The sequence below is a fragment of the Myotis yumanensis genome, unplaced genomic scaffold (genome assembly GCF_028538775.1).
Source record: "Myotis yumanensis isolate MYYU_CA2020_CCGP unplaced genomic scaffold, mMyoYum1.0.hap1 SCAF_2, whole genome shotgun sequence".
NCBI lineage: Eukaryota > Metazoa > Chordata > Mammalia > Chiroptera > Vespertilionidae > Myotis > Myotis yumanensis.
In genome coordinates this window covers 139,926,074-139,940,340 of record NW_027223753.1, presented here as the reverse complement: position 1 = coordinate 139,940,340, position 14,267 = coordinate 139,926,074, and the positions used below count along the sequence as shown (strand labels likewise).

The following is a 14,267-nucleotide window of genomic DNA, read 5'->3' as shown; positions in this document are numbered from 1 at the left end:
CTCCACAACTCCCGCGCCTCCGCCTCCACCCCAGCTCTGGCCCCGGCCCAGGCCCAGGCCCAGGGCCGAGGGGGCTTGTGGGAGTTGTAGGAGGGACGGTGGGAGAGCTGAGAGAGGAGGCGGACGGCATTCCCAGCGCAGCGCGCGGCGCCTTGTGGGGGATGTAGTTCAGCTCCCGAGGGAAAGCAGCAGGCAAGCGGGAGGTCTGGACTGGTGGATTCTTTTATTTTACAAGGAAAGGTCTGGGGTCCGCAGATTAAGGCGAACTGTCTCGGGTCACTGCTGGTCATCGGTTGTGACCTATATAACGGAGGTTTTACAATTCAAAGAGGAAGATACCATCTCAAATTCAAAGACAAGGAAACTGAGCTCAGGGTGAATAACTGACTTACCAAACTTGAGTGTTGGAGTGAGCCGACTAGCTTTGTGACATTACACAATTTACTTCTTTAAGTTTCAATTTACTTCTTTAAGTTTCTCCAAAATATGGATGTTCTCCAAAATATGGGTGTTGACAATAGTCCCTATCCAAAGTAATCATTGTGAGCACTGAATGAGGAAGAAAATAAAAAATAAAATGCCCAGCACAGGGACTGAAGCATAGTAAATAATTATTAAGTTATTAGAGGCCCAGTGCAATGAAATTCGTGCATGGGGGGAGGGGGGAGTCCCTCAACCTGGCCTGCACCCTCTTGTAATCCAGGACCCCTCGGGGGATGTTTGACTGCTGGTTTAGGCTGATCCCTAAACTGGCAGACATCCCTCCTGCAATCTGGGACTGCTGGCTCCTAACCACTTGCCTGCCTGATCGACCCTAACCATTTGCCTGCCTCATCGCCCCTAACCGCCTCTGCCTCATCCCCCACTGCCACAGCTTCGTCAAAAAGGTCTTTGGCTGTCCCGTCTAATTAGCATATAATGCTTTTCTTATTATAGATTAGTATTGGAAAATATATGTTGAACATCTAGAATGTTTAAGTAGGGTCATTATATACATCAGCGGTTCTCAACCTGTGGGTCACGACCCCTTTGGCGGTTGAACGACCCTTTCACAGGGGTCACCTAAGACCATTCTGCATATCAGATATTTATATTACAATTCATAACAGTAGCAACATTACAGTTATGAAGTAGCAACGAAAATATTTTATGGTTGGGTCACAACATGAGGAACTGTATTTAAAGGGCCAGAAGGTTGAGAACCACTGATATATAGCCTTTAAAAGCTCCTGATTCCTCTAGAGCTGTGGTTCTCAACCTTCCTAATGCCGCAACCCTTTAACACAGTTCCTCATGTTGTGGTGACCCCCAATTTCATTGTTACAAATTGGACATAATTAAAGCATAGTGGTTAATCACAAAAACAATATGTAATTATATATGTGTTTTCCGATGGTCTTAGGCGACCCCTGTGAAAGGGTCGTTCGACCCCCAAAGGGATCGCGACCCACAGGTTGAGAACCGCTGCTCTAGAGGGAGAAAATAAGCCATTTATAGAGGTAGGAGTCTGTTCATTTCAGTAGGTTTTACGAACCTCTGGACTAACTGTCAGATGACTAGGAAAGACCAGGACCAGATTTCAGGCATCCTTATGTAGCTCTGTCCAAGCACACATAAGCATTCATGATTCAGGGTGGTTGTCTTTGGGGAGACCTACCAAGGAGGATGTCGCTTTCATCCATCAAGTCTGCAGAATGCTTAAAAAACACACAAAACACATTTCACTCAGCAATTTAGAATGGACCTGGAAGTGTCTGCCTGTTAGAGGCTAGGACCATCCTGCCCAGTCAGCACAGAGGACTTGCACTGTCCCATCGTATGCAGTAACTCCAAGCATACAACCATATTTCTGATTTATCTCTGCATCTTGGGTGTTTTCTGTTTATACTTATTTGTGTGGGTAGGCAATATAAATCCTTAATAATAGAGTTAAATGTTTGCTTCCATTTCTTACTCTGTTGTTTTAGAAAACAGTAGCTGGACTGAAATATTTTTATAAAATGTTAAAGATAATTTAAGGCAACCATGTACAGATTATGCAATTTACATTTAAAAGCAAAGTTGAACTAGGCCTCTGGCTTAATTTGTTAAGGGTGGTTCTAGTTTCGGCAGGTTTTGCAGTTACATTACAGTTTAAATAAGCCAACAACCGAAAATATAGATATGCAGATATTATTTGCTTATATTATGTACTTACAAAACAATTCTTAATATGAGAATTCCCTTTCATACCAAATTCCCTAATCTAATTAAATATTAATTTTTAATTGCACATATTTTAGGAACTAAAAAATTATGTTGAATAAAGTATATCTACATTATATTTTTCTCATAAAATTTTGTTGTTTTTCTTGTGAAAGGAAAACCTAGTAGCATAGAAAGAAGAAAAATAGGAATATATACAAACTCTCAACTCCAATAAACAACCACCCTAAAAAACTTATATAAAAATTTTTCTTTGGATCAATTCACTATAGAAAAATAGCTATATTAACCAAGAACAAGGCAAATAGAAAAGTTCATCTAAAATGGCTTTCCTCAAGATGGCAGAGTAGAATGGAGGGAGACTTGAATTGGGGAGGCGAACACACAATACAGTGTACAGATGATGTGTTGTGGAATTGTGCACTTGAAACCTATGTAATTTTGTTAAACAAGCGTCACCCCAATAAATTCAATAAAAAGGAAAGAAAAAGATGGCAGAGTAGGAAAATCCTGTGCTCACCTCCTCTCACAACCACATGAAAATTACAACTGCCCTAGCCAGTTTGGCTCAGTGGATAGAGCATCAACCTATGGACCAAAGGGTCCCTGGTTCAATTCTGGTCAAGGGCACATACCTTGGTTGCAGGCTCCTTCCTGGCTTGGGCTCTGGTTGTAGGAAACCAATCAATGTGTTTCTCTCACATCAATGTTTCTTTCTGTCTTTCCCTCTCTCCTCCACTCTCTTCAAAAATCAATGGAAAAATATCCTCAGGTGATGATTTAAAAAAAATTACAACTAAATGCCCTGGCCAGGTAGCTCAGTTGGTTAGAATGTCATCCCGAAATACCAAGGTTGTGGGTTTGATCCCCAGTCAGGGTACATGTAAGAATCAACCAATGAATGCAAAAATAAATGGAACAAATCAATAAACATGTCATCAAATAAACTCATAAAAATTTTTAAAAAGAAGTACAAATTGACAGTTATAAAATGAGTCATGGGGATATAAAGTACATCACAGGGAATCCTATATAATAAAAGTGTACTATGAAAATTGTCCGCTTGACTGGGAGTTCAACCAGGGGCCTGCTGGGGGAAGGGAGGGAGGCCCTGGCCAGCAGTTGGCAGCAGCTAGAGACCCTACCAGTGCACAATTTTGGCTTTCCTCAAGATGGCAGAGTACAATTTTTGTGCACTGGGCCTCTAGTATAGTAAATAATATTGTAATAACCATATAGGGTGTCAGATGGGTACTAGATTTATAAGGGGTGATCACTTTGTAATGTATATAAATAACTAATCACTATGTTGTACACCTGATGCTAACATAATATTGTATATCAACTATAATAAAAAAAAATTAAATGAATTCAATGCTCTATATTCCCTGTTGATGGAACCTGGTAACACTTAATTTGGTAGGATATATTACATTACTAGTATATTACAGAAAACTCTCCAAGTAACTGTCAAAATAAAAATAAATCATTAACTCTTAGAGTATAAACAGATCTCTTAAACTGGACTACTTAAATTGTTATACACTGTATAATACTCAAATAAGAAATGGACAAGAGTGGGGTTTTTCTAATAAAATATATCGTAATCTGATAAAATTAATGAAAAACAATTTGCTTCATGACATTTGCCATTAATTATAGGGCTCATCAGGACAGCATATATGAGCAGAGATTTCTTTCTGCTACGCTATATGCTATATATTCTGATGAGTCCTTATTTAATATGGGGACCAGAGTGGTTGACAGAGAAGAAGCAGAAGAAATATATCACCATGCCAGTTGGGGTGGCTGTATTCACAGAAAACCTCAGTCCACCTGTGAAGCAGAGGATGCAAGTCACAGCTATGGCCACATGACACATGGTAATAGATTCTCTGTGGAGAAAACCTTACTCTCTCCTCATCTTCAACATCTGACCCAATTCTGAACACATCTCAGGAACTGGGACACAGAATAGGAAGAGCTCCAAAGTCTAAATCTCTAAAATTTTGTGAAGTTCAAGGTAGAAGACTTCTAAAAAATTCAAATTTAGAGGTGATTTTTAAACTTGTTAAAAAGTTAGCCAAAGTAATAACAAAGCATAACATATGAAGTTGGTTAAGATAAGTGAATGAGAATAGTGATTCTAAACTTTCGTGTGTATAAGAATCACCTTTGATGTTTGTTAAATATAAAGTCCTAGACTCCACTCCTAATGATTTTGATTCAATAGATCTGGGACTGGGTTCAGAAAGCTACAGTTCAGTAGGCACCCAAGTGACTCTCATGTGGGTAATGTGGTCTGGCACCCACAGGTTCAAAACAATGGCTTCGACAGTCCATAAAAGACTTTAATTGGGTAGTTACTAGAGGCCAGTGGAGAGATAATGGTTGGTCTCTCCCTTCAACTTGCTCATGATCAGCTCAGGAGGTCAGACACCAAAGGAACAAATCATGTGGAATGAATCATAAACAGTGTTGTATAAGGTCTCAGAGAGCATAAAGGTGGAAGCAATTATCTGCCGGGATGGGAGAGGAAAGTTGAGCAGCTTGGAGGGGAAACCCATTCTTGAGATGGCATATATGCTGTAATTCGGTTACTAATATTTACATCTTACTCTTTTTTTTTTTTAATCATCTTGTTCAGACTGCTTTTTTATAGGCTGTATGTGTGATGTTGTTTTGAGTTTTGGTCTATGTGTACTGCTTATTTTATTGTTAATTATGTCGTAAATGCTTCCCTCCACGTCCTGCGTGGTTCAGGGTTCGGGTCTGGAAGAGGAGCCGCACACAAATGAAAGAGAAAAGACAAGAGATAATTTGGAAATATTGGGGGACCAGGCGGGTAAGTCCAACTCAAGAGGAAGGACTTCCACCCGTGCTCAGGCCAAACTGACCTTTTATAGACAGAGGTAAACAAGGCAGTGGTTACCATAGTTACAGTTCTAGTGAGTTTCACCTGTTTTGACCATGTTTACACTCCCTGCACTTCCCTCAGCCCATTAGCTTCCCGGTAAGATCTGGGGAGTGTTCTAAGGTCAAGCCTAATTATGCTAAGAGGACTGAGCACTCTAAGCTGGGACTTGTTTGCGACTTTGCCAGCAGGTCAGTCCGAGGCTCAACCCTATATCGTTTTCCCACAAATTAACTCATATTTATGTCAATTGCATTTGAAGCCTGAAAATGACCATTACACCCGAGCTGATTTAGAGCAATGTCCGTCCTTACTTTGTCTAGTCAGCTTCTATTATGGGTCCTGTCTTATAATAGCTTAGTATTCTTTGAGTTATTAAAAGCTCAGAACAATTCTATTTGTTCCCTTTTGTGGCTCAAAACAACTTGTTTTTTAACTGGGGTCCCAAGATACTGTTGATCCATGTTAGATATTCTCACATCGCAGCATTCAACCACTAATTACTATATTCCAAGTGACCATGTATCATGAAGTAAATCATTTTGTCTACAGCTGGCTTAAAATTTACTGAGAAATTCAGATTTGTTTGACAGAGTTTACATCAGCAGGCCAACAATTTTGAATGCTGAAAGAAAATTTAAGGCCTTCAGAATAATTGTGCAGCCAGGTATTTTTCTCTAGAGCAGTGGTTCTCCACCTTGGCTGCACATTAGAATCACCTGGGAATCTTTTTAAACTCCTCATTTCTGGGCCTCGTCCTCCGGAAATTCTGTTTCTTAGTTACTAATGCTGTGGCCCCACCCCATAACAAAGAGACAGAACTTCCTGAGGATGAGGCCCAGAAATCAGGATTTTAAAAAGATTCCCAGGTGATTCTAATGTTGAGAACCACTGCTCTAGCGTATGAGCATCAACTCTTTTCCATTTTATAATTTTTATGTGGATTTTTTGAGACATATCTAAAAAAATTTTAAAAAGTATTTTAGGCCCCAGATCAATCTTATCTTCTAAAATGCCAAAAGAACTTCTGTTTGCATAATATAAATTCTAACAATACAATTAAAGTACAAATATACATATTAATTTAAGACACATACACATAGATATAGTGGTTGAATAGTCTGTGTTTACTCCATCAATCCTTTTCAATTTAATACTGTCCTGCTTCAAACTATTTGACAAAATAAAGCTTTCTATTAAATATTTAAGGCTTACACATGGGAAAGACTTTCATCCCAGAAATGTCGAAGCATTAGTTCTTCTCATCTGCAGCCTGTACTTAGTAACGGGTGTGCCCCCTCCCCCCTCCCCACCTTTCATGAACAACACAGGACAGCCAGGGACACAGAAGAAGGCAGACCCAGACCAAAAAACAACTTCTAGGTGACTTCCCGGGGCTGCCCCAGATCAGGGGAGCCCTCATCTTCCCCTGATGTAGACTGACGCTTGAGACTGAGGTGACATTCAAGGAAAAGAGAGAAGGAGGGAATACAGCAGGCAGGATCATTCTTTTCAACATATTAAGTCTGAAAGAAATTAAAATTCAGTAGAAATAACTTCAAATGTTTAACAATTGTATTTTCATCTATATGCATTCCTAATATCAATCTGAAACTGTAATTTTGTAGCTGAAATGAGATGGAGGGAAAGAGGAATGGAGAGAAGAGTATGAGAGAAGCTTGAGTCACTTTGGCTAGTAAAAATTTGAAATAAATGGAGTCAGTTTCAGAATTTGTTATATTTTGCTATGGTCTTTCTAATATAAAAGAGAATCGGTAAGAAAATATGATGGGATCTTTCCTATGTCAGCCTGCTTCTCAAGTGTTTTGAATGAACCAAAAATCTTCCTTTTATAGTGCCTATACTGGCAACTCCATTATAATGTCACTTAATATAGGTCTCTCTGTTGCCAGGTCAATAATTTCCAAAGTGAAGTTCACTGATGTGTGGAGGTACTTAAGGAGAAGTCATAGCTCAAAAACTGAACAACCACTGCTACAAAGGTGAGGTGTAAAGAAGAGAGGGGACCTAGAGCCTGATGAAGGGTAGGTGTTTGAGGGTTAGTAGGAGAAAATCTTTCAAACAAGAATTTTAATCCTAACAAAGAGAATGTTATTGGTTGAATTAGAATAGCAGAGAAGTTGAAAATATCAATTTGTGATTTTTAAACCTGTATTTGTAAGTTATAAGAATGCCTGGAGTTAAACCCAATGAATTCACCTTTGCTAATAATACTGAATCACAAAAATAAAAGCTTTTCTAATCAACTCAAATAAACTAACATTCCCAAAGCACTTACTATGTGCAAGGTGTTGTGCTAATCATAGTGGAAATTTTTTGCAAATAATAAAAGCACAAGATATGGCCTCAGCCTTTGAAGATTAAAAAAACAACAACAACAACACATAACTTATTGAACGAGACAGGATTAATTATATATGAACTAAAAGAGTCAAGTAATTGGGAAAAATCTCATAACCTAACTGGAACCATTATGTTTGCCATAGATGCAGACTGGCATGATTTAGAGTTTCAATTCACTCTTCATGCAACGGTAGACTATTTTCTTCACATTTCACCAATGATGTAAATAAAAACAGTACCTTCACCATCATCACCTTAAAATTATAAAAGTAAAACAGTAGGATTCTCAGCGTTAGAAAAGCAAAATAGGTCTTTAACGTAGGTAAGGAAAAAATGTTAATTCATTTTCTAATTTCTGGATTTAAAGAAACAAGTTCAAAACCTTGAAGCAAGAAGTAAAAAAGCAGCTTAGTTTCCTGGGCAAATGTAAATTGAAAAAACCACAACCACCCAACACCAATCAGGGTGATGTTCCTGGTGGGCGCTTTCTGAAGAGTGGTAGAAACTGCTTTTTTTAATCTCTGTGTTTATGTTTGTACCAAGATCTTCTAAGGGAGGGGTGAGGTGGGCGGGGGGTGAGGTGGGGGGGGGGGAGGTGGCACTGTATAAAAGAAGCTGCCTTGAGATTTCTAAAATTCATACAAAAACTTCCTAGGTAAGGAAACTTACCAGATTTTGCCACCTGATCTTTAGTGATGGACCCAGAAGCAACCTCTGTTTATTGGGATTATTTATATGGTACAAGCCCAAATCCGGACGATCTGGAGGAGACCCACTTCCATACTCCTTACACATCTGTTTTCCTTCCCATCTTTTACGCAACCGTGTTCCTGCTCGGAGTGCTGGGGAACCTCCTCCTCATGAGCGTGTTGCATTTCAAACGGGGCAGCCGAAGACTGATTGACATCTTTATCCTGAACCTGGCCGCCTCGGACTTCATTTCCCTCATCACGCTGCCCCTCTGGGTGGATAAAGAAGCCTCGTTAGGACTGTGGAGAACAGGCTCTTTCCTGTGCAAAGGCAGCTCCTACATGATCTCTGTTAACATGCACTGCAGCGTTTTCCTGCTCACCTGCATGAGCATCGACCGCTACCTGGCCATTGTGTGTCCAGCCGTATCCAGGAAATTCCGAAGGAGAGACTGTGCCTATGGAGCCTGTGCCAGTGTCTGGTTTGTCTCTTGCCTCCTGGGGTTGCCTTCTCTTCTGTCCAGGGAGCTCATCCTGATTAATGATAAGCCATACTGTGCAGAGAAGAGGGCCACTTCAATTAAACTGACTTGGGCCCTGGTGTCCTTAATTGTTACCTTTTTTGCGCCTTTGGTGAGCATTGTGACCTGCTACTGCTGTATCACAAGGAAGCTGTGTGCCCATTACCAGCAAACGGGAAAGCATAACAAGAAGCTGAGGAAATCCATCAAGATCATATTTATTGTCGTGGCAGCCTTTGTATTCTCCTGGCTGCCCTTTAATACTTTCAAGCTCCTGGCCATTGTCTCTAGGTTGCAGCAAGAACACTACTTTTCCTCGTCTATTCCCCAGCTGGGCATGGAGGTGAGTGGGCCCTTAGCATTTGCCAACAGCTGTGTCAACCCTTTTATTTACTATATCTTTGACAGCTACATTCGCAGGGCCTTTGTGCACTGCTTGTGCCCTGGCCTCAAGAACTATGACTTTGGGAGCAGCACGGAGACATCAGATAGTCACCTCACTAAGGCTCTCTCCAACTTCATTCATGCAGGGGATTTTGCCAGGAGGAGAAAGAGGTCTGTGTCACTCTAAAAGGAACCCTGACTTTTCAAGCTCTGTTGGTGGACTGGACAGCTCATTTGGGTGGACAAAGAAAGAAGAAGAGTATTGCTAAAAGTATTCATATTGCTTCATAAATGCAAGGAAGAGTTAATTTTTATGAAAAAGACAATTGAAAAGTCTTTGTGTTTGTGGGTATAATTAGGCCATATGCAGGTGGGGTGGGGTTTTTTTTGTTTTTTTTTTTTTCCAGCAGACTGGCCTTATTTGACCCTTGCCAATCCAGTTCACCGGGCAAAATACAACTCCTTTATGTCCTTGAACTCTGAGATAAAGGCTCCTGCTAGGACTAGTTGCTTTCTTCAAGATTCTTAATGCACATTTAGGCTTTTTTCTCTTTCAAGAACAATGGTACCTTGGCCCACACCACCCTTCATGCTGGGCTCCAAAGTGGACTACAGTTAAAGGATTCTGCCCACTTTCACCTGGTGAGACATGTGGTGTCAATGTAGGTAGCAGAAAATATAATATATCTGTGCTCTGACAGTAATTGTTCTTGAGTAATGAAGTGAGGTTCTGGTCTTGTTATTTAAAATCTTGTATGGTGATTCTTTACCATCTTCCAATGTTGGCTTTCATCCTGTGCCATTCAAAATAACTTTAGATTGGCAAAAAGCTCATGGGGGTGAATCATTTTGTATTATGTTTATGACTTGAGACTTACATTATTATCTGGTCTTCTAGAGTATTTTAACAAGAAAGCCTATGGCAAGGTTTGACCTTTATTTTCTTTATAAGATATATTGGTAAAATTGTATCTCATTATAATGGTGTAGTAACTACTTTTCAATGGGGTTTTGCTATGCTCTTTTGTTTTTATTGTCTTTATAAATTGGGATATGACTTTGCTTTAATTATATGTTTTTAATTTATCCAGTTATCTAGGTATCAAATAAAAATGCTACTAATAATATAATTAGGGGTCATCAAATGCTTAGCTACAGCCTTGTGCAGATTATGCTTTTGTAATTTAATTAAAATGTTAGTGCTACACATTCCTCATAGTATCATTTGCTGGAGTATATAATTTCAAGATTTGATCCAGTAATATAGGAAGGCAGGATACTCTGAAGTAAAAAAAAAAATCATAACAATGATGATGTTGGTATATTATATAGATTTTTCCAAACCCAGAGACTATCCTGAATTCCTTCACCCAATAAGTATTTACTTAGATGATTTGTACCTAATATTCTTTTTAAAGACTTTGGAGTGAGAAACTAGCAATGTAATTAGCAGTAAACACAAACGCAGCAAACATACTATTGGAAACATTTTTTAATTTAAAAGAAAGATGTTATATTTTTAAACTCACTGTTGACTCAAATGAGTTAATGTTTTACTTCTAACTATTAAGTTTGAAAATCAGAGAAAGCTTATAATTTTTTCAGAGATGAAGTAATTAAAGTTCATTCTATGTATGTATCTTTCACATTAAAAAAATGTCAAATATTGGGCATCTTATAATCCACTTAAAAGTTGAAAATATAATTTTTTATTTTGCAAATTGGTTAATTTGTTAATTTCTCTTAAGCTTTTATTAAATAAAAATATAATGTCCTTATATACGTATTCTATGTTGTATTAATTTTATCAACACATTAATATTAATTAATAGTAATATTCTTAGTATTTTAGTAATTAATCATAGATATAGAAAAATGACAGTGTAAATCATAAGAAATAAAGTTTCTTGGAATACTTCAAAACTGAATTCAAAACAATTAAATAGATCTCCAAAGGTTAGATGAAAACAAAATATGGAAGGTAGAGACATTCACATTTTTAGAATAAATCAATAAAAGCACTATTACTAATCATGAAAATCATTGTCTTTAAGAAATGCTCCCTATAAAAAATAGCCCAAACACTTAGCTAAGGTATTTGTTAGGAAATGAGAAAACATAGATTATTAAGTTTAACTTCATCTTTAATGTTGGAACATTGAGCAAATAATTTTAATCTTTCATACTTAAATTTAGTTGGTACTATATATGTATAGAATTCTCAAGAACATTATAAGACTAATATAATGGTTTTTTAAAATACCAAGTAACAAATTATTATATAAAGCTATTGGGTTTCTATTATTAATTATTGAATGTTGCTTAAAAATTTCCAAACTGAAATATATCAAATGATAATCACTCTCACTTAACAAAAACTAAGAATCTAACTTCTGTTTCGTCCTTTAGTTTTTGATGAGAATATTTAAAATAACATCAAAAAATACATATTGTTGTACTTTCTAATACTTTAAATAGACATGCTAATTTTATTCTTAGTGTATTTTATATTCATAATGTACCAAAGAGATAGAAGGAAAAATACATAATTTTATAATGGCATAACTGTCATAGAAAAAAGTTCAAGACTTGTTTAAGTTGGTAAGTTACTATGTCGTATGTGGATTCCTCTGGTATAAAATATAATTTATATTATAATAGCCTTAAAGGTTTTATTATAAACTATTTGGTTAGATCTCATTTTGCATAGTTTTAAACCACAATATTTCCACATTTTTAATATGAACAAATTCTATGTATATATATATATATTCAGAAATATAGACATATATTAATAACTTTTCAAGATTTTTGTTATCTCAGTTAAACTACTCTGAGGGCTACTTTGTGGTAATTTAAAGTCATTATGCAACAAATCAACACACATTGCCACAAGTTCTAGAAAATTAATCCTTAACAGAATCATGCCTTGCTGGTTACAGTCAAAGTTAGTAAAACAGACTACAATTTAGTAAGAGTAAATCTATAAGGAAATCTTTGCAGATTAACATTACCTGTTGTTTATTTAAGCAGTCCAAAGCTATTGGCAAAACTCACTGACATACATATGACAGTAATCTCCAACCATTTCTCAAGAAACTTTTCTTCAACTTAACACAGAAAAGCTCTCCATTATAAAGCCTGAGTAAAATGTCATCGATAACTTAGAATTAATTTAAAAATAGATATACTCAAGGTGCACATAGTCACAAACACACAGTTACTCCATTTCAGTCATATTTAAACATTAAAACCTACCTGGTATTCCCGGGACTACCTTAATTTGTCCCCTCTAACAAGTCAAAATCACCTCTGAGTGAGAATACAGTCTTAAAGGGAAGCTATGTGCGTGACTGAGAGTAGACTACTACTCCAGGGTCACAACATAATTTTTAAATAGATGAAGAAATGCACAGTATGATGGTAAGCTGAGTGAAAGAAATCTTCCTTTATGATTCATTTTGACTCCTCAAATCATTCTCTATTTCTTCTCTTAGCAATCTCAGAGGTGAGAAATGACTCGTCAACTGTGTGTCACAGAGAAGTAAGCCTCATTTTACTTGCAGAACTCATTCACAAAAGTCAAGCAATATTAAAAGAATTACAAACTTATTTTAAACATGCCACTGGTATAGCCCACCAGGAAGATGATGCCTCTAGCACCATGAGAGAGAGAAGCACCATCTGGAAAAAAAGCAGGACAATTCTACCAGAATATTTGTAAATGCTTATTGGATTTTGCCTTCCACGGAGGTTGGTGTGGATTGGATTGTCTCTTGCAAATGCCTGTTCTTATTTTAAGTTCTTTTCTTGGCATCTACCTCCTTTATTTTTGTCAATTCTATGAGTAAACAAGTATGGCTAGATGTTACATATATGTGTAAGGGAAAAAAACAGTACTAGTTACCTGATTTCATACTGTGGATGTAAAAATCCACCTTTGAATGAATTACTCTTGTCTCTTGCTTTCTTTGCCAATTCTTTAATAGAGCTGTATTTCCTAACTGTATTCAATAAATGGGAATTGTATCCTAAGATTAACCTACAGCTTTGCAAAAAAAAAAAAAACTTATTTAAAATATCCAATGTGTCAAATTAATAAAGGTTTGCCAGCCAGTGTGGTTCGGTGGTTAAGCATCAACCCATGAACCAGGAGGTCAGGATTCAATTCTTGGTCAGGGCACAGGCTCATCCTAAGTGGGGAGCGTGTAAAAGGTAGCCAATCGATGAGCCTCTCTCATTATTGATGATCCTATCTCTCTCTCTCCCTCTCCCAACCTCTCAAAAATAAAAAAATATATATATTTTTAAAAGTGAAGGTTTGTGTTTTTTTTCCTTTAAACAATTTTGTTTGTCCTAAGTTTTGTTACTTTAATTTCCCATAGCACCTTGGCAATGTTAAAAACAAAAATACAAATTCAGGATGTTCTCATTTTAACATAAATGCATGAGCATGTGTCACATCATTTTTTTAGGGGCGGGAGGGACAGTTTTGACAACAGGAAAAAACTTAATTAATGGACAAAATAGAAGACAGATAACTGGTCCTGACCACCCCCCCAAAAAAAGTGAAGGTTTTTAATTAATCCTCACCCGAGGATATTTTCTGCATTGATTTCCAGAGAGTGGAAGGGATGGGGAGAGACAGGAGAGAGAAACATCTATGTGAGAGAGACACATCGATTGGCTGGATTGGGGATAAGCCTGCAACCAAGGTACTTCCCTGCACCAGAATCGAACCCATGACCCTTCAGTCACCAGCTGATGCTCTAACCACTGAACAACTGGCTAGGGCAAAGTGAAAGTTTTTTGACAGGTTAAATCATAGTGAAATATCAATTCACATAAAATGCACATTTATTTATCTAAAGGTGTTTTGGGGGGGAGTAAATAAAAGTGGTGGGAAGTATTCTATTCGTTGGCAGACATTATTAAACTAAAAATTCTTGGTTGAAGTATATAAGTAAACTAGAGGCCTGGTGCACAAAATCTGTGCATGGGTAGGGTCCCTAGGCCTGGCTGGTGACCAGGGAAAATCAGCTGCTGGCTGCTGGCCAGGGCCTTCCTTCATCCCCTTGGTGGTCAGTGTACATCATAGCGAATGATTGAACTCCCAGTCGAACTCCCGAGGGGACACTTTGCATAATATAGATACCAAATTTCTAAGATACTCATGAAATACAAAAACAC

General features: G+C 37.6%; 1 protein-coding gene across 1 annotated transcript; it reads left to right on the top strand.

The window, feature by feature from the left end:
- Positions 1-8,178: 8,178 nt before the first annotated feature.
- On the top strand, positions 8,179-9,967 carry GPR15 (G protein-coupled receptor 15). Its single transcript, XM_070403516.1, has one exon. The coding sequence runs from the start codon at positions 8,179-8,181 to the stop codon at positions 9,262-9,264; it is 1,086 nt and encodes a 361-aa protein (XP_070259617.1). The 3' UTR covers positions 9,265-9,967.
- The last annotated feature ends 4,300 nt before the right edge of the window (positions 9,968-14,267 follow it).